This window comes from Lutjanus erythropterus, chromosome 11, assembly GCF_056507025.1.
Source record: "Lutjanus erythropterus isolate fLutEry1 chromosome 11, fLutEry1.hap2, whole genome shotgun sequence".
Lineage (NCBI taxonomy): Eukaryota > Metazoa > Chordata > Actinopteri > Lutjaniformes > Lutjanidae > Lutjanus > Lutjanus erythropterus.
In genome coordinates this window covers 15359298-15381416 of record NC_139327.1, presented here as the reverse complement: position 1 = coordinate 15381416, position 22119 = coordinate 15359298, and the positions used below count along the sequence as shown (strand labels likewise).

At 38.0% G+C, this 22119-nt stretch overlaps 1 protein-coding gene across 1 annotated transcript; it reads right to left on the bottom strand.

Moving 5' to 3' along the window:
• Positions 1–752: 752 nt before the first annotated feature.
• On the bottom strand, positions 753–21247 carry LOC146318771 (moesin a). Its single transcript, XM_084730922.1, has 13 exons — positions 21029–21247; positions 10615–10698; positions 9608–9703; positions 8688–8962; positions 8503–8586; positions 7824–7970; positions 7597–7693; positions 7345–7508; positions 6111–6241; positions 5834–5994; positions 5651–5743; positions 2466–2696; positions 753–1417 (listed from the first exon to the last, which is right to left on the bottom strand). Exons 1-13 carry the CDS (start codon positions 21038–21040, stop codon positions 1253–1255), a joined length of 1740 nt encoding a protein of 579 aa, XP_084587048.1. The 5' UTR covers positions 21041–21247; the 3' UTR covers positions 753–1252.
• Between the last annotated feature and the right edge of the window lie 872 nt (positions 21248–22119).

Below are 22119 nucleotides of genomic sequence, written 5' to 3'. Positions count from 1 at the left end.
GGCATTTGTTCACCGACAAAAGCCAACTTGACACGAGACAATTACAGTGTAATTCCTTATGCTGTACTGGTTATATCAATGCACAAAAACTGTATTTGATTATTAAACATCCTCGCTGATGAGCAGAATTAAAATGTAAAAATGGAGGAATAAAACTCCTAAAGGCACAGTAAAATTAACTTCAAAAGTCCTACCAGTTTTTTTTATTTAATGCTGAATTGAATTTATGACTGATTTGCAATTAATTTTAGAAACCAGAAACTGAAAGTGTCTATAGATAGGCCAGCCTATACGCTATTTTAATTTGATTTTGCAGGTAAAATTTCAACTTTAATACACCAGTTCAGTGTATGTTGGCTAAAAAAGCTTGTAGCTAGTTTTTAAAATGCTTTTTAGATATCATTTTCTGTTTTGTATTTTAAGATTACATCATATGAAGTTCATTTTGTCTACAATTCAGGACTTGAGCCTTAACAGGAGTCGTATCTTAAAGCCCTGTAGTTACAAATTGACTTGATTGTTCTTTGTGTTCAGAAATGTACAGGAAAAAAATCTAAACTAAAAATTAACTAAAGTTGATCCTTCATATCATGTTGTGAGTGCCATGTAAATACTGTATGGTCTGTAACAGTTACAGTCAAATGAAAAGTAAATTAATTGTACAAAAAATAATACTGCTCTGTTAATGCTCCACACAGACACTTCAGGGTCATATTATATGTTTTTGCTTGTGTAGATTACAGTGCATTTGGTTTAAAATGATGGATCATTGGAGTAATATTACTATCTGAAAAATCTAGATTGCTGTGTAGAACTGTTGAATGTGTACACTAAAAATATGTCTGCAGACAAACTGAAATTTTGATTGGTCTCTAAGGCTTTTATTTTGAAAATCATGATCCAAAAAAGTGTCAAAAACATAAAGAAATTCAAAATGCTAACTCAATGTGTCATGAAAAGAGGCGTGAGCCCATAATTAATATGCTACATAAACCCCCTCGAGAGGAATGAACTAATAAAATACAGTATGTCCCTTTTCAACCAGTGACTTGCCTAAATTCAAAGTTAGGAATGATAACAAATGGAATTTTCCAGATCCATATTTGTACATCGTGCTGTGCTTGTGCAACCACGTCATGTTGCGGATCTGATTTATTTGGGTACAGAGGAAAACAGCTGGAGTGAGGCAGGACTGCAGTCCAGGCAGAAAGGCCCAGCGCTGTGTGGGCTTGAGCGTCGCTGAATGCAGACATCACATGCATTCAAACTCGTCGATGCGCTGTTTGGTGTTTCCTGACCGGATCTGTCTGAGGGTCTTGTACTTGTCTCGTCCAGCTTTCATGTTCTCTGCGTGGATCATGTCGTTCACTGTTTTCTTGCTCTCGTCCCGAGCGTTGGCCAACTCTGAGCTTAAAGCCTGGAAATACAGTCATTAATTATTACCATTAATACTACTATGTTTTTATGAACTATTATCTATAAATGCCAAAATGTTATCAACAACTTTTTTGTGATTCACACCTATTTTTGCACTAACCACATCAGCTTAACATGTAAAACTTTGCTTCTCTGAATCTTCCTATCCTCCTTTAACACTGAAATTGATTTCTTAAAGGGAAGATCGATTCAACATCTTCATCAGTCTATTTAAAGTGACAGTGTCCCTAACTTTTACTTACTTGCACTAGAATGCCGAAGTTATAAACTGACATACTAATAGCTACATGTTCTCTTTTGTAGCAAGATTTACATCATCAGTCTTATATTCTGGTTAAACATTTGATTAAAAGTACAGGAGGAGAGAAGTGACAGCACAGAAGCTAAGCAATGTACTGCTGTGGAGTTCAGCAGTTTAAGTGAATACCATATTTAGAATATTTTCACCACTTTACCTTGCTGTCAGACAGCTATTTCTGATGAGAAACCACCATTATATAAGTCAAATATCACCCTCTCCAACCCAACCAAACTCCACAGGTGAAAGTAGTCATTTTTACCTCACAGAACACAGGAGTTGCTGGTCTATCATTGCCTAAATTTGTTAATTTGTTTGTGTTATTGCGTGACTTTGTTTGGCTTCACAGACAAATCTTTTTAGTTGTGTCACACAAGAAAAACAAAAAACAGACTGAGGCAGTGGTAAACCAGGAACTTGTGTTCAGCAAAGTAAAATGACTTATTCTGCCTATGGAGTTTGGTTGCTTTGAAGAAAGCCATATTTGGCTTGTAAGTAGTGAAAATATTCTAAATATATCACACATAGCTTACACTCCTCTCTGTGTTCAACCAGCTTCTACTGTAAGTAAAATAATGACCGCAAGTGTCTCATTCAACCCTACATCAAATGATGGAACTGTCCCTCGGAAAAGCGTGTGTGTCCTATAAGATTGAAACTCTACAATTAGCCATCTGAACTATCAATCCACAGATTAAATCTTATATTTGAGATATAAGCGGAGACTTACGAGTAGATGCTTCTGCAAACGTTCATTCTTCTCTGCCTCAGTCATGCGCTCCTCTTCACTGCGGTCCTTGTACGTGGCGGCAGCTGTGAACTCAGCACTGGCCTCAGCGCTGCTCTCGTCGTTCTCATCGTGCTCGTTCTCTGCGTTGAGGGGCTCCTGAACATGAGCTGCCATCACTTTGTTCTTGAGCTCTTCTTTGGTCTTCTCCAGGTCCTCCTGCACCATAGTAGCCTGAGGGAACAGAGAGGACAAATGAGATGAGATTATATTTACAGGGCTCCCCACTACATCCTTGTTAAGATAAGTAGACAGACATTCAATGAATAAAAATTGGAGTTGCCATGATACCATAATTTGATGCAATACTAGATAAACAATAATACTCAACACTACTTTTGCTGCATGCAGGACGATATATAATATAGATGTAAATACCCAAAAAACTGACAAAAATAGGTTTATTTAAGTAATACTTTTCAAATGTAAGTAAGTTCTGTAAATGTAAGTCTGCAGCCATGCCAGCAGTTCTGAGAGGTTGTATCCACATGCTATCAATAATCAGCAACAGTTTGGGAGTTGTTTTCTTCACTGTTAAACAACCACATAACTGATGAAGATCTGTCTGACCTGACTCAGGTAGAAATCATGTCCACAGTTGAAGTAATATTAAAGTTTTAGTTGCGTTTCTCTGCGTTTGAAGATTGTTGGGAATATCTGAGATGGTACAAAACTTAACAAAATATATAACATAGCTAGTGTTTTTCTACTGTTTATTATGGAATTATTACATATTATCACTTCAGTTTAGGGTGATGGCATTCTAACATTTTCTAATTAGCACTAAAAACAAAGTAAAGATGAGGATTCATTCATTTCACAGGAATATGGTTAGAAATGAAACTATTGGACAAAATGGAATGTTGGCCTGATGGTGGCACTAGAATCCATCTTATGGGGAATATGTATGTCTGTGCCAAATAACATGGCAATCCATCCAATCCTTGTCAAGATATTTCCCTAAAAAGCAGAAATATCAACCTCATGGTGGTGCTAGAGAAGATACATCAGCAACCAATCACTTAACAGATTAACTGACTCATCATTTCATATATCCTGCTGCTGTATCTACCTGCTATATCCTGCATATGTAACATAGTTTATAATATTCTAAAAAAGAATATGAACATCTATTTAATCTATTAAATTCACTAACAGTCTTTTTCAGCCATACGGCATTAGAGGACAACTTGTGCTGTTACAAACAAGAATTAAAGCTGCTGAGAAAGAGAAAAAAATGTAAAAAAATAACTGACATTCCAGTGAGACTCACATAGAAAAGGGGCCTGACCTGTTGTATTTCCTCCCCTTGGCTGTATCTAAGTTTTCTCTGCCGTGTTTTCCTGTTTTATTTTCTCTACCACTTTTTTATTTCCTCAGTACTTTAGAGATATACACAGTAAATGTATGTTGATTTATGTGTTACAGTATAAGCCTGAGTGCATGTGCTATGTGCAGCTAAGAATAAGAGCCAATTATGACGAGTAAGACTGGAATTTCAACTGAACGTTTGCCAAATATGCACAACATGGAAACCACCACTTAGCAGCCAGAATATCATAATGGTGCAAAAGAGTTAAACAGGATTTCCTCACAGAAAGACAGACGTCAACACCACAAACAGCATGAGTCACCGCTGCACATAAAAATGAAGGGGCTGGACTGGTACAGATGGTTTTTACCAAAAAAGACATGAGGCGATCTGTGGGCGTTCACCCCTCCCCCCCAAAAAAAACACACAACAACAAGACCTGAGGAATGTCTGACCTCACAATGTCACAGGGGGGAGGAGCCGTGTGGCCACTCACAAGAATATCAGACAGAAATGACATCTGATGATGGACTCATTTATAAAGCACACTTTAAATGGCAGTGTAGTTGATCACATAACACAAGCCCTATTATCTTGTATTTATGCTGTCATATGATGCTGTAAGTAGATCTGAAACGATTAGACTGTGAAATCAGTTGCTAACTATTTTAATAATTAATAGGTTTGAGAATTTTTAAAGAAAATATCTGATTCGTGCTTCTTAAATGGGAATATTTTCTGGCTTCTTTACTACTTTATTACAGTAAACTGAATATTTTAAGGTTCTGGGCAAAACAAAACATTTGAGGATGTCATCTTGGGCTTTGCAAAACAGTGATCAACATTTTTTTAAACCATTTTCTGTCATTTTATGGAACAAACAACCAGACAAAATCAACTGGTTTATTGCAGCCCTAGTCCCAATCATAAAATAGTGGTTGGTTAACACATGGCATCATGAGAAAATCACTACTTTTTACTTATCAAGAAAAACTGTCAAAATGTATATTTCCTCTTTCATAGTGTCAGTTTATAAACAGTTTTTGATCGCTGTGTGGGAGACATGCTTGTGTTTTAACAAGCAAAACACATTGATCCAAAAGATTTCTAAATGTAGAAACATGAACAAAATATTTCCTAACACTCCTTGAGTTATTATAACTATTTATATTTTTTAACTTTTTGAGACGTGCTCATTTGTATGAGCAGAGAGCAAAGGCATTTTGATCTTCATCTGCAATAGAAATATTCTCCCAGTGCCTTCAGTATTTTTTTTTTTCATGTGATATAATTTCCTAGATTGTTTAAAATGCTTCATATCCTTGAAATATGTACAACTTAAGCTCAAAACTACTTACTCAATCCTATTTTTCATAGTCTTTCTATTGGCCTGCCTCTGCTCCTCTGCTGCTGCCACCGCATGTTGTCACCCCATATTTTACCAACATGTAACATCACAAAATGGCATCATCACAAATGCAAATCATGATGATGTGAAAGGCAGAAACCTTAGTTCTCTTCAAAAAGAATGAATGCCCTGGCCGTTACACTTTTTTTTTCTTTCAGACCAGTTTAAACAGGATAATGCGAACAACAATGTCCTGTGGCCATTTTGATGCAATCGTATGGCACCACCGCATGTGGTCATCGTGGTTTTTTATCGCACGAAAGTTAACATACTGATGTTATCATGAGTGTATAACTTGATGATGCAAAAGACAGAAGCATTAGCTTTACACTGAATGTTTCATACATCATCCTTTGTATGACATGAAAAATTGCAAGTGATAAAAAGCAACTCAAACTCAGTTCATACCTTCTGTTGCCACTCCGATGCCTCATCTTCCTTCTTCTTCTTGGCATCCTCCAGGAGGGAAATCTTTGAAGTCAGTTCAGCCAACTCTGTGGCCTAAAGAGGACAACACTTTCTTTGAATATTTGTATATATTGATATTTGAAGCATGAGAAGACACAATGTCAGTAGTTTTCAATCACTGACCAGGTGTTCTTGGTTCTTCATCTGGTTCTCTGACTGTTGCAGCAGCGCCACCTTGGAGTCCTCAGCAGTCCTCAGTTCTGTCTCCAGGCGTTCAGCCTCCTCATGAGCCCTCTTCCTCTCCTGCTCCAACTCCAGAGCCCGCTGTGTTTGCTCCTCCAGCTCTGCGTACACACACACACACACACACACACACAAACAGAGAAGCACTTAAGGTTAAGCTTCACTATTCATTACAGTACAGCGACAAACATTCCTTGAACACCGACAGGTCACCCACCTTGTTGGGCTTTTTTCGTCTGCTCCTCGATCTGCTTTAATCTCTCCATTAATTCTTCCTTTTCCCTTTCGATCTTTTCCTTTTCCTTTTCTGCAAGTTCCCTCTTCCTCTTTTCATTTTCCAGCAGAGCTCTAATGTAAACAAGAAAGAAGATGGAAGATGTATTTGATCATACATGTACAGTTATCAGGAAAATCTTTCAAAAGTAGAGCAGATGATGCCAACATTATACACAGGGTACATAAAAATATGTTGCTTTCCTGCTTAAAAGTCACAAATAATGATCACACACAATGAAGGGCAGGAATTAAACCACAGCCAGGGGCTGTAATGCCCCTTCTAACCACATTGCCAGTTTGGCATGCCCTGTTTGAAGTCGCTAATGTGCCCTTAAAGTAGCAAACTTCCTCATTTAAACTGTCACAGAACCTCTCCCTTTTCGTTTTGGCATACATATTAACAGGCAGCTACATTTCATCTAGAGATTCAATGTCTTTTTTTTGTGTTACGTGCATGGTTCTAAGCAAAAATAGACTTTGAAAAATGATTTGTTGATAGTCATATCACAATAGCAACACTTAGTTTTAATGTCTATATCCGCAGAATATTTTACAGAGATGAAAAAATCAGGTGAAGGGCAGTGTTTTTCCTGTGCATCGGGGGCCTTCTCTTGCTCTCTGTAGATTATATTGATGCTCACTGACAACGTTAAAATGTATCACCCTGTCTTGTTGATTCTAAAGTTATGTGTTTTTGTGGACATGTAGGCAAATGTTAATGTCATATTTCTTAAAGGGAGTTTGGCAAAACATTTCCCCACGAGAGCACTGGGAGCTTTAGTTCAAACTGCTTATACTGTATGTAGATGTTAATGTTTTGTCACCACTACAAAAACACTAAGTAACTGCTAAAGTAATGATAAGGTTGCCTCACTGCGGTTAGTTATTGTTTTGATTAAGGGTTCACAGTCTAATAATGTGTCTTCTCAGGTTAATTATCAGCTGATTGCACTCATACTGTTTTCTCTTCATACAATGTAATTATTGCTTTTGCACCATTGTTTTTGGCATTGGTGTCCTACATTTTGGTGATGATTTAAATTTGTATTTACTGAAGGCCAAGTGAAAAGTGAAAGAGAAAATCTCTATATTACGAAGAGCTCACTTGACCCTGTATTTATGATGTATGTGCAAAATGTTTTAACATTTCTGTAACAGCAGCTTGTTACTCCTACCTTTCCATCTTCTTGTGGTTCTTTTCCTCACGAGCTTGAGCCTTCATCTGCTGCACTTCGATGGTGTCCGGTTTGCGGCGGCGCATATACAGCTCATGGTTACCCATGCACAGAGCCAGAATGCGCTTGTTGATGCGCAGCCTCGGAGCGTAGAATACAAAATCCTAAAATGGCAACATTAGAGATTTGTATTAAGAGTAATATGTAGGTTAATGATTTAACAATTGTTAATTGGTTGTCAAATTAACATACAGGTGCTTTCTTGTCAATTGGTTTGATGACAAACTTCTTGTCATTGAAGGAAATGTTCCTGATTTCACTCCAAGGAAATCCAATTTTGGGCGTCATTCTGTTAAAGAAAGTGCAAAAACATAAACTCATTGGACAGGTAATATTAATATTATTAATGACAATTAACCTTGATTATGCATGTGCATTTGCAACACTTTAAAGTAATACATTGTTGTGAAATCACTTACTTGTCGTTCTGTTCATAAATGTTGAGCCCCAAAGCGTCCACTCCCAGCCACAGCTCTGTTCCTTTCTTATTCTTGATGTTGAAGTAGTTGACTCCGTACATCTCGAGATCCTGAGCGATCTTCAGATATTCCATCATGGATTCCTCCCTGCCGACAAACAATGTATTTCTTTAACTAATACTGGGAGAGCGATAAAGGAGCACAAAAGACTGATATGTTAGAGCTTTAAAACCCAGAAGTCTACCCTCTGTCTGACCCTGTTGAGTACACAGACATAATCAGACAACGCTGAGCTCATCGTGACATGTCCTGGGGATGTGTTCAGTATACAGAAGAGAAGGGGAAGACAGTGAGGAGAAAGCTTAACATTTTTAAGGTAATTATTTAAAGTGTGAGCCAGTGTTTACTGAAACCTCCGAAGATCAACAGCATGACTAGGGAGGAAATTGAGAAATAGTTTAGCGGTCTTCAGTCAGGTAGAATCAAGTGCAATTGTGGCGCTCCCAAATATACATTTAAATCAGTTTTTGGGGGAAAGGTTGTAAAATTTCCTTTTGAAATAACATTTGCAGAAAGAGCAAACCTCCGTTGAAACTGTCTAGAGCCCCCCAGAGGGGCCCAGCTTCCCACGCTGAAAACCTCTGACCTAGAAGAAACACTGATGTGTGTCAGTTATTACCTAATCATGCCCTTGTGTTCCTCATGCCACACTTGAATCCTCTCCTCCCACTGGTCCTTGTTGAGTTTGTGCTGATCCAGAACTCTGGGAACACAAGACATCCGAGTGTCAGAAGTCGCACAGAAAAAAACACATCTCATACAAACGCATTTATCTGTCGGATTGAACTGGTGATGAGAAGTTACCTCTGAGGGAGCAGCTGTTCACTAGACAGGTAGCCTGGTGTGTGGACCTCCTTGTTGTAGTCGCCGTACTTAGCCTGCACAGCGTAGGAGGCCAGAAGGACGGCCGTCTCTGGAGGGCAGTAAATGTCGTCATTTAAGATTCCCTCCTTCACCTGCAGGAAAAAGAGCCGCTGTGTGGCGTCCTGGATTAACTCCTCCGACACATCCTCAGGGAAGAACTTGGCACGGAACTTAAACAGCAGCGGGCTTTCCTTCCTCACGTCCTGGGCTGTCACCTAAAATAAAACGTGACACCGGTGAGGGGCAGAGGTCACACTTCTGTAAATAGACCTGGGTTCAACAGAGTAAATCAATCTTAACAGACGACTCCATCTCCATGTTTTTCAAATGAAAACTCATCTCTTAGCAAAAAGCAGTGATGTATGTTAGAGTGCTGATATCCCCTTCCTTACATATCAAGGATGTAACAAAGGATATGACAAAATATCAAATATCACAATATTGCAATAAAAAATGTCTTAATATTGTACCAGACTGAGACAATATCTACCACAATATTAGATTTAATTATTTTATTTATTTATTTTTTTATTTCATGTTATGAAACGACTGCTGTATTGTTTTTATTTTTTAATTGTACATACTTAATTCAAACATTTTTGCTTAAGACAATTCATCCTAATTTTTTTCACATTCTTAACTCATAGAGGTTCTTTAAGTTTAAGTTTCATATGAACAAAAAATGTACACATCAGATTTCTTATTTAATTGGCAACATTTTTTCACGTCATCTTTTTTCTTTGTTTTTTAATATTGTGATAATAATATTGTAATATTGGATTGTGAACTTTTTACTGTGCTATACGGTGTGGTATGGCTATATGGTTAGACATTATTGTAAAGCAAAATACCAAACTCACCTTCTTATTGAGCTTGAGCCATGTGGAGAAGCCCTTTGTATCCTGATACTGGAGTCCAAAGTACCAAACTTCCCGCAGCCCAATGGTCTTAACAACCTTAAAACATAAAAGCAGAAGTATTATTATTATTATTAAAGTACTTCCTCCCCACAACATTAGCACACGCTCTGCAATAATAGGTCAACCACATGCGACAGGTGTTTTTAGCTGTTTGCACTCATTTTGAGGCCTAAAAAAAAAGGAAGTACCACTTTACAATAAGACTAACCTTATAAATTATTTAAAATTATGTTATTACTTAGACACACTTTATGAATCATTTATAAGCTGTTGCAACACATTAGATAAAAGGGGCAGCAGTGACCTGTTGTTTGCCAAATAGTGAGACCACATTTATCTACACTGTTAAGCCTCACATTTCATTGCTGACTGAGCTTTGTCTTCTCCATCAGCAGCATGTATACCTGTCATATCTCATTTGTTAATAAGTTTGGGATGTCAAATTAAAATATCAAGCAGATTCATACACTAAGGCTTCGGCAATATTGTTTCTCTTTACAATTTCAGTATGTACTGGTTTACACGTACACAGCTCCTCTTGAGAGATATAAATGCTAGATATAAACTCATTAGATTAATGAGTAGTAAGCAATAACTAGATCTTGCCAAGTGAGCCCACATCGATGTATGAAAACTGTTATAGCTTGTTTATAATTGTTATAAAGTATTTACAACCTAATTAATAACCTTATTATTAACCATTTATAAATAATTTATCAGAGGACCAACAAGTACTTTGTTGGAACCAAGAACCTCCAAATACTGCTTGTGCAAACAAACAAAATCAATAACTTATGTTTTCAAATTTGATTTAAAAGTTTTGTATTGTCAGCTGGGATAGGCTCCAGCAGCCCGCGACCCTTATGGAATAAGCGGTTACAGAAAATGAATGAATGAATGAAGTTTTGTATTGTCAAGAAAGAATATGAATCAGACGTTTCTCATACCTGGTCAAAGAGTTGCTTTCCTGTTGTATTTGGCTGAATGGCGAACTCCAGTTCAGCATCCATCGTGGTGACTCTTACACTAATCTGAGGAGAGAACAAGTAGGACGAATGAGTGCTTTTAAAGATCCAAATTGACACAGACAGCATTCTGGATAAAGTGAACGCATCTCCCATACATCATTATGCTAAATGTTGATTATTTTCTCGATTAACCAATTAGTCATTTCATGTATAAAATGTCAAAAGAAAATATGAAAAATGTCAATGTCAGTGTTCTTAAATAGCACTCAAACTGATCTCTTGATTATTAAAACAGTTGGCAATTTATAGGTTGTCAACTAATTATTATTATTCTTGGCATGATTATATGCAAAATGCCCTGAGATAACTTCTGTTTGGCGCCATATACGTAAAACTATGTGTGCTGTAGAAATATTTCTGTTGCCCCCCAGACTTAATATCACAAGAAAAAATAAAACATGATATAATGATCTGTAATTCTGCACAAAAGTGGTTAATTAGCTGATTATAAATTAAACTGTTGGGAGGGTTTTGAATAAACCTGGCTGTGCACAAGCAGCAAAGGTGAACGCACATCACTCATGGAAAACAAAGCAACTCCACAGTCCAATCTGGCCTACTGTGAACAGTCAGCTAACCAAAACATCATCATATCAAGAAAAAATATAGTTTGGTATATATAGAATTCATGAAAGATCATGTCTCATATCTCCCACAGAGCGTACGACACACATGGCAATCTGGCTTCGTCTCAGTATAGATCTACAGGAAATAACCACATCCTCTGGTGGCGGGGCCTTGTGAGGCACTGCGGCTGCCGAACACAGCTCTCACGAGAGTCGCCTACATCCTGTCATGTATCAAGCAACCTGTCAGCTTTCTGCTAAGCTATCTGCTGTAACATGAGCAGACTCTGAAAGGTAACACACTTTGGTACAGCTGGTTACTTAGCCAGTGAGGCACTCCTTGTTTGAGTGACCTGAAATATTTCCTTGCTGCAAAATTATGTCAGAAGTTATGTACATTTATTTAACCTTTACCCAGAGTATACATTGATTCAGTACTTAGTGAACTGACCATTTAGACATTTCTCATTTTGTCTGTCCTCTCAGAGATTACGAAAACAGCAACATGGATGACTATTGGGGAAATAACTGTGCACGCTGAGGCCCACGCCTGCCCTCAACAACAATGGTATGCATTATTTCCCAGTTGCGGGGCTGATTAGAGTTGCGTTCTTTCCCATACATGTCAGCAGGACCCCATTTACTGCTCAGGACACTTGCCTCTCCAGTCGCTTCCTGTCATCACCAGCAGTCAGAGTTGTAGTGAAACCTACAGTCTGGGCTGACAATGAACTCCAGCACACAGTTCCCTGAAGTCATCGAGACATACCACCCTTTAAATTATCATGAACTTCGATGAACATTTTTCCAGTAGCGCAGATGAGTTCAGTTCAGTTCAGGACCACCCTACTGGGGTTTCAGCGGTTTCATTTCCTGAGTCAGAATGTCTAATGTTGCATGAAAAAGGAACTAGACTCATACGTTTTGTGCCTGGTTAGGGTGTGTCCCTCATGGCCCGAATTCAAAAACACTTAACACACTATTATTAGCACACACTCAAAAACACTGCTCTCAGGCCCACGTGTCATGTTTCCATGACTCTGAACAGTTTTTTATCACACCAACACTAAACTGCAGAAGTAAATTATTCAATGTTCAAAAAGCAATTCATTTAGAGGCAACTCTAAAGACCAATTCTGTGACAGTGTTTTACTTGATAATGTAGCTACTGGCTTGTTGAATGATCTATGTAATATGAAGCTTTCTTCAAGAATCCTCTGCTTCACTGACTGTCTGAGACTCTGTTATTTTTAATATCTCCGTTTCCTTTACCCTCCTACACCTGTGTCCTACTACTGCTATTGCAGGGAAAACAAAAGCTTTTGTCTCCTCTCATGTTAGAATGACTGGCCATCGATTTATCAAACCAGCTCATCATTTAATCAAACATACGTGACATTCTCAAGGTGGTTCTTTATCACAAAGTAACATGTATATGCATGTTGAGTATGTTCTGTGCCATAAAAAATGGCATTCATCATTTTTCATGGAAACCTATTGATATTAGATCCTGTGATATATAAACAATATATCTATAAAAGTATATTGATTAATATTTAAAAAATATTGAGTATTCTCATCAGTCTCATGTCTAGTTTCAAAATAATCATACAAGCCATCTTGGACTTGGACTAACTCACACTATTTGATAATAATAGTCGATGTATTTTCCCTTAATTTCTTGAATTAGCTTAAAATGAGCTGTTGCCATGGTATATGTAAACGGTTGCTATGATTTATCAACATATCAATTTGTCTCATGTGTTAGTATGGTAACATTTCCTCTTTAGCATTAAACACAAAGTACTGCTGGGATTGTCATTAGTTTTGCATGTATTTGGCTATTAATTAAAATGGTAAACAATTCATCCTGTGTGGAGCATGAATGTCTATTGAATTTCCCAACTTTTGTGGTTAAAACTGGGTGGAAAATGGAGTTAAAAAGAAACTCCACTGCAGAATCAATCCAAAACTCCTCAGACACTTGCCTCCTTGATAAAATGTAAGAGACATAGGCAGCCATTGTAGCAACTACCTTGCAGATGACCGGTAGGCGATGAGATCTCCAACTGTCTGGTATCGTGATTCTAGCATAGACCACTGGTGGACTGACAAACTGACCAACATTGCCATTTAGAGCCATGTTGGCTAAAATCTATATAAATTAAAAATCAACTCAGCAAGTTAAGATTTAATATCAGCTTAATTACAGCTTGTGTCAGTTTTCATGCAAGTTGTAAAGCTCAACCTCATAAACTCAACTTGCCACTGAAGGAAGGCTAAAACAGAAAACATGAGCGATGTGTATGACTGCTTGAATATAGGATGCTGCATTAACACCATCAAGGGAGAGAAAAAAACACTAAATGTCATCTATGGGAAGAGGACTAGTTTATTACTATATGGTGATTAAGAGGCATCTGCAACAACTGAGAGGTCAACCTAGAAGTGAACCCTGAGAAACATGGCAGGTTACAGGCAGAGGAAGTGAAACTACCGAGCAAAGGTGTGATCATTTGAAGACACGGTACAGCCCAGAGCAGACTCTGTGATCTATGTGTGATCTAGTATATATTTTCTTTCTCCATTGAGATACACTTTGACCAAACATTATATATAACACTGTATGTAGGAACTAGAGCTGGGTGATGGGGACAAAATTAAATATCACAATAGTTTTGACCAAATATCTTGATATTGATATTGCCACAATATTGTAGGGATGACTGTTGGTGCTTCCACAAAAAATTAACACAATGAGATTTTTGATAAATAATCATTAGTAATGTGGATATGATGAGTAGGTAGTAAAAGAAAATGACAGAACAGCTAGAACAGTCTGCAAGTTCATCACATCACTTTACTGTAATGCAGATTTTAAAACCAGGAAAAGACAACACTCATACCATCTCACAATATAACAATCACCAAGACGATATCTGGTCCCATATCATGATATTGATATAATAACCATATTGTCCAGCACTTGTAGGAATGTCCCCATTTGACAAGGACACTAATAGTAAAAATATTCAGTGGAAACCCTTGACATCCCAGCATTTAGTCACCACCCTTACATTCCCACTCTGGTGTTATCTCAGTGTGCCGCTCACAACCACAATCCTTCCAACAGAAGCCAAAACAACAAGAGAGATACCACTAAGTGGTTTTAGGAGCAAGAGGGAACAAAAATTTTGACCACCAACATCCTTAAGTATGTGAATGACATCATATGATCACTGCGTATGTCATAACAAGCTGCACATTTAAAGAAATTGAATAAAACTATATATATGAAATCTGATTCATACATCTGAGTCATGCTTTTCATAACAGCCACACAAGGTCAGCAACTAAGGTCACCAACTTCTTAACAATGGATCCGTTCTTGTTACCATAGCAACAATGTTAGTGACATCTATCGCTACCTGACTCACATCTTATCTGACAGACAAATGTTGGATGTCATAGGCAATAAAAATATTATTAACTTTGTAGACAAAATAAACTAAGGGTCAGATTCATTCCAGTCAGGCACAACAGTTACATTAGGATGTGAACAGGGCATGTACAGTCAGTATTTTAAATCTGCACTCCCAACAACAACAATTAAAAGTTTGGTAATGCAAAGCTGGGTATGAAGAGTGAAAATGTGGGAAAATGTGACGGTGATGACCTATCCTGTGTGAGGCGCAGCACAACAGCCTTGTTATATGATCGCTTGAAGCCAATAATACAAGAGAAATCATGTGAGAAGACTTGTGAGCAAAAGACAACAAGCATGTTTATATCCTCCAAAGCCAGTATACAAATATTACTGAGTTTGCAGCGAGTCAACAGGAAAAAAAATCAGTTCCTAATAAGTAAAAAACATTAGTAATCTTGTTACAGTAGGGGTTTGTTATTTGAGGTCCGGTGCAGATTAAATTTCGCATCTCAAATTTCAAATCTCAACTCCTCACCCTGTCTGCTAGTTAGATTAGCCTGTTGTTGTGTGCTGGTTAGCACCACACTGAAGGGAAGAGGGAGGATTTAGAAGAGGATGAGGTTTCTGTCTGAGCAGGGGACAGAACACACAAGGGTCATTTAGAGCTGTTTCCCACGACCACTTTAATAAATGAACGAATGCATGAATCAAATGTCATTACAAGCATAATCAGATTTGTCTTGATAGAAAATAGCTGTTGTGGTAAAGACCTCTGCTTGCTACTGCTGACTGACTCTTATTATCTTCTGTTTTCTGTGTCTGTCCACTGGACTCGTCACCAGCTTGCACAAGTGTCCCATATTAACCCATTAGTCCTCTTATTTTATCAGTTAGATTCTAGTGGTCCTTGCCAAACTGCCAAATGTCCCTTGATCTTTGAAGCACTTGTTCTGCCTTGCCTGTTTTTATTCTTGCCATCCCTTTGATCCCTGTGTTTGTTGGCTAACTGTGCCTGCCATCACAGTGCCAACTGTAAACCACCTACTGACCAAGTAAGGACTGTTTTATCCCTGCTGGTTTTGAGTTTTTGAGTTAAGTCTGAGTTTGGGTTCAAATCCTGTGTTCTGTTGTTACAGCCATACACGCAAAAATATGGAAACCCAACAAAAATATCAGACAGCATCATAGAAAGTCTAATATGTCTAACTGTTTTCCAATATACAGCTTTCAGGGATGCATTTAAAGGTAAATTTGATGGCCAAAATACATTTTTGGAACCCCAAATTTAAATTTATGTAAAAATAGTATGGTTTCTGTTATCATATCATGTTGAACTAAAAGCCTTTCTTACCCTCATGTGCACATAAACTAAAGGTTATATGGACCTTTATTAAAATACAAGAATGTGAAATTATTGGATATCAGCCATTAAAAGCAGATAATTATTAGTTATCTGTATCAGCTGAAAAATATCCATATCATGCATACTTACAGACCTAATACTAATTTCTATCAACCCAATTCCATTTTAACAGCATAGTTCAGTCCATCATATGCACAGCAGCCTCCTGTCCTGTTAGTTTGGTGTGTAGTAATGATTTATACTTCTTCCATTAGATCCAAGCCAGCCCATATTTTGGCAAGTCAGTCAGCTTTTTACATCTTCAAACTTTTAGTGAAAGTGAAGTGTTCCTCCTGCAATTAACCATAATAATAAGTAGCAGCTCTAGCTGGTCTGAGGAGTGATTTACCACAACATTAACCACACACAAACACAAGATGCCCACTGATACAAACCACCATCTCTTGTGTTTGCAGCATGCAGTAATCCAATAATGCCCACTGTAGTGATTTGTTTATACTATTCTTTTATTATGTACACAGTTAAAGCTTTGCTGGCTTAGAGGTTGTACTACACACTTTTATTGTAATGAGGGCCAAATAATGATTTATTCATCTCTCGGGTCTTTGTAACATCTAATCGTAATGATATTTAAATGTCTATAATGGTAGGTTATTATCCTGCACAAATCATTAGATGATTTAAACTGAAAATATTTTAGATGAAGACAGAAACAGACAAAAAACAGAGGATTGTACGTATGTAAAAAGGATAAATACAAAGAACTTACTTTCAGAAGTTAGAATTTCTCACAACCTCCAAACAGAAAACATTGAAGTAGTTATTTGTGTAAAACCCCCAGACGTTTTGATTGTAGTTTGTTCACCACCTCTACCTCCACACACTGTTAATCTGCTCTGCTATGTGCTCTACAGACTCATTTAATCCCCTACTTGCTTGCATACCTCTGGCTCTTTCCATTTACCATTTCTCCATAGCCAGCACTTGTTAAAGGTTTGTTCTTCCTAACAAGAAAACTGCATCTGTAATGATTTCTACATAATGGACTGAAATGGTAAGTTACGCTCGAGTTTCGTGTGATAATCATGGGCTGTTTTGTGGATAAAAAAGTGTTAATATGATTAACATAATTTACCAGATTTGAATAATCAAGAGCTGGTTCAAAAACAGGCTGGTTGTCGGCTGTACTAACCCTGAAATGGTTCTGATGTTCTAACAGCAAATTGGAAAATAAGAGAGTGAACTGTTACTGTGGTTAAGGCCCTTCAGCAATACAGCGAACTGGAAAAGTACATCTTTCTGTTACAACATCAGGGGTCAGGTTATAGCAATAAAACAAAACAGAATATTGTTTTTTGTGTTTGTTTATTGATTAAGAGAAAATGGCCTATTTAAAAAGCTATTTTATGTAATTTGGGGGTGTTTCCTTCTTTAACAAAACAGATAATAAACTGCAACTAAACAATCTAAAGTGCTCTAAACTCATATAGCTGCATTGAAATGTAAAATAATTCTTTAAATACTCGTCAACACAGACCTACAGTACATCCTGAACTTGTTGCACTGCTGCAGTGCAATCTAAAGTGGAGCATGGCATCTGAGGAACACACTAAGGGGGAAAGCAGGGAGGAGAACAGCTAGACCGTGATGTGAAAGTCCATATAAGGTTGCAGGCGAGGAAATTACCCGAGAGGAACTGATGTAAGTGCAGAAACCTTGAGTCACAACATGACTTCCTTGGGAAACTGAAGCACTGCCAAGAGAAGTCCAGCAAAGTCCAGAGTTTCTCAATAATTATTGCTTTTGTGAAACATTAAGATTGTCACAGTTGACTAAAACACAAGATACATTTAGTTTATTGCCAAGTAAGTTTACACATAAAAACTGGGTCACCAAAACAGTTAATGGCAAAACATTTTTAAGCTGTAAATCTTTTGCTCCCTGAGCGAGCTTGTTGTGGATGGGACTTCAAATCGGGTACACAGCTTTCACCGGGTGTGGAGTGAGCGTTGGAGCATATTTGCTGAATCAGTGTCTGTAGCTTCCTTCTTTCATACGCCTTCGCTGCTGCATCTTCACATGGCGCTGCAAGCTTTACTAAAGGAAATAGACCACTGCTGTGTGTTGCAACAACAGGTCTGTGTTTTAACCATTTCATCACTGATATCACTATCGATCAGATAAGCATCCCAGCAACACACAGCCTTATTTTATTCTTATTATTCTTTAGGCCTTGCTGCATCTCTACTTCTCTTGCCAGTGCCTAATTTACATTTTTTGTGTTGGCAACACATCATAGGCTGCTTGTTAATGAATATAAGCCTCGTTGTCTACACATCCCACAGTCCTTTTTGGTCATCATTCATTATCCCTGCTAATTTTGAGATCCTGCTACTTCATGTTTAACGTCTATTCTGTCCACCACTAGTTTCCCCTTTTATACCACCACAGGATAAAGTCTACAACACAGCTGCACTTTCTCTGCGCTATCCCTGTGCTTGTGGCCTGATCGTGTTTGCCAAACTGCTTCTTTTGAGGTCTTTAAGGTCCCCAGCTGTTACTTCAGTAGCTGCTACTGTACACACTGGTGTATCAATGCCCCAGCTGCACTATGCAGAGATTTGGCACGAAGACTGACAGTACATGAAGGACCAAAAATAGAGATCAAGAGCGTGGTAAACATATTATTTAAAACATAAATAATGTCAATGCTTATTATCTTCAATGCTGAACATAACATCTCTATTTCCCCCTTAACTGCTGAGCTCCATTTATTACAAACAGGTTAGTGATGTGTTATAATTGTGATGAATAATGTATCGCAAGATTTTTTCTTGTGTTGTGCAAAAATTTAAATTTAGCAAATTTACAGAATTATAAGACTAAATGTGCCAATTTATTGCAAATATCTAATTAGTTATCCAAAGTTAACCGCACAATTTACCATTTTTGCTACTTAACAAATGACTTGCACAATAAAGCTTTTATTTTAAAATGCTGATATGAGTAGACGATACTCTTGCGAAGAGGAAGGTAGTAAATGCTCTTTACTATACACTTAAAATGGCAGGATGTTGTGGCATTTATTTCTGGTAGACATCTGGAAAAAATATTGAGCAAGTACCAGCAGAAACAATACTGCAGGAAGAAAGCAGTTACAACCCCTGGTACTATTTGTATTTCTGTGTGAGACTGAAAGTACAGTAGTTCACAAGCCAGTTTTCATTGTGAGCAGTGATACATGTATTTTAAACATTCACAATTGCACACTCACAGATGTCTATCTGTGTAAAGCATGTACCTGGTGGGTAGAGATGCATGCATGAGATGGTGCTTCACTGAATTAAGTATAATTCAGTGATTCAGTGTCTGCACTGTGCCTTATAACCAGCTTTGTACTTAGCATCATGTTCTTCTTGTGGGTCATGAGTGACTTTCTGCAGCATAATGTTCCTTTTATTATCAGAGTGTGCATGTGGGTATCAAAGCTTAAGCTAGTTTACTGGATATCTGGGGCTGCTGCAGATACCAACACTAGGGTGAACAAAAATTCTGATATGGATACATCAGCCCATGTTCTTAACTGGTCATTTTAATAGGCTAATTATCAATAACTATTAAAAAACACAAGTAGAACAACTTGAATTCAGAAAAAGGATGAAAAATACATAAAATGCTGTCTATAAAACTAAAATTTATTTACTATTTAATAAAAAAAATATATACCAGACAACATATATGCCAATACAGATATAGACCAATAGCCTGGCTCTATCACAGCTCTGAACAAAATGCAGACAAACACACACATTTCAGTTTATATATTATCTTGTTAATTCAGTCAGTATCGTGCCTAGTCAAAGCCTAACTCCTGCTTTCTTCAGGGGAAATCAGAGGAGAGGGGCAACTTTAGAATCCACTTTCACTTCTGTTTGCCATTTTGGAAGGCATGATCCGAAACACTGGGCTTTGTCTATTACAATGCTGCCTGTGTAAAAACAGAGAGAGAGAGACTCTGTGTGTGTGTGTGTGTACACTCCTTCTCTTTGTCCACAGCTACACCAGCACAAATCTGTTAAGGTTTGGGTGCTTCTTCATTTGATACAGCTCGGAGCCAAAATATGGCATCTTGTCTTATCAGTGGCAATAAGACAATAGTTCTTGGTGCCTGCTCTCATGCCACCTCCCTGTTTTAATTTCGCGTCCATTTGCTGCAGATTTGGGCACAGCTGGCCTGAATGACAGTCCAGATCCCTCCTCGTTAGACCTGACTGAAACAGAGGCCTTGGGAGGACTAGCTCGCCTGCTACTGTAGGCCACACAGCGGCTTCCGCTACACACACTCTAGAAACGTGATTTCAGGCTTCTCAGTTGTTCAGAGAAGTGTATGGTAACGTTATAACGTGTCGTACAAAGCCCGGCTGCCTGAATGCATGATGTGAATAAAGGCGCTCATTTTAATGAACAAACGGCGGGAGCGCGCACGCGCACACACCTAACGGAAAGTACCTCAGTAGTGATTCTCCGCTGAGGTCTTGTCTAGAAGAGAACCCCAGACTCGCGGAAGACCTCGCGAGAGTGATCATTTTGACTCAAACCATGATCTTTCCTTAACCATAATCAAGTGTTTTCTGTCCCCAAACATATCTAGACTTTACCCACAGCGTCATTATACCATATCATATATCCGTACAAAGTGTTAAATCAAGACACGACGTGTGAAAATCTCGCGAGAGTTTCACAAATAAGGGTCCCTTTCTGGACGCGGCTCTCGGATGAGATAGAGGGATGTAAAAGATTTTAAAAATACCATAAAATGTACCAAAGATTTTATCAGTGTTACTTTAACAATGTTACTGCTAAGTACCCACGTCAAACGGTAACTCCCATTGAGAATTTTACAGAAATAAAGGACAGACAGGCAGGCAAAAGACGATAGTTTTTACATGATAATATTAATGCCGTTTTCATGCTTACCGTCTTCGGCATCTTTCCTTTCTTTCACGTCCGGTTCAGGTTTTATGTGAAAAAGTTGTTAAATCAGAGCAGTCACTGAGACCAGTAGAAAACTTTTTCCCATCAGAGCAATCGGCGCCAATCAAACGCCTTCCGTCCCGTCTCGCGGAAGCTACCGTTACTTCTAGCTTGTGTACGAAGAAGTATTTTCAACTGGACGCTCGTGAGACTGTTTTTTCTTTGTTTCGCCTTTAAGTGAAATGGACTGGAGCTTGATTTCCTGCTAACGGTACCCTAGACTGCAAAAAACCACACCCAGAGAGACCGATGACAGGATAGCAGCCAGCCAGACTGAAAGAGAGAGGCCAGCAGACTCCGCCTGCAGCCGCCGCATCATCATCATGATGGCTGCAGTGAGCTGTCTCCCCTCCACTCTCAGCCAGAAACTTCAGCAGCACTTTCACTCTCTAGTCACACTTCATTCTCGCTGAAAATAAGTTATTTATGTATGTATTAGAATACTTTGCAAAAGATGCAGAAATGTGGGCTAGTGTGCATCACATCAGTACCATTAAAGCAGACAAAGAGGTGCACTAACTTTGTTGCCTAGATTAGACCTGTACCACTTTTTTTGAAGGGGCGTGCAAAAGACTGTCATTACACTGTTATAACATGACATGACACCTCTCATGAACATGAAGAAGTCATCATGAATGTTTATGACTGTTGTCACTGACCTTTTTTTTTTAACACACTAATAGAACCCTAGATAAGAAACTTTTATGCCACAGTATACCGCTGCAACTCAAGTATCATGAAAATCATAGGTGTAATTTTGTGTTTGCACATTGCTATATATTCTGATTATGGTTAGATTCATCTTTTCAATAAATGTGTTTCAGTGTGTTTTACACTGATCTGTGTATTCTTTCACTTTTAGACATAAACGAAGTGAATGCGGTGAGCAGTGCATACAGATAAAGAGGGCTTGAATCAATAATGACGGTTGCTTTAGTGTGATTTTTTTTAAGTAATTACAGGAAGTAGAAAAAATAAAGCCTGAAATAACTTTGAGATAACTTCACAATTTCACTTCTGTAAAGCTGGGTTAT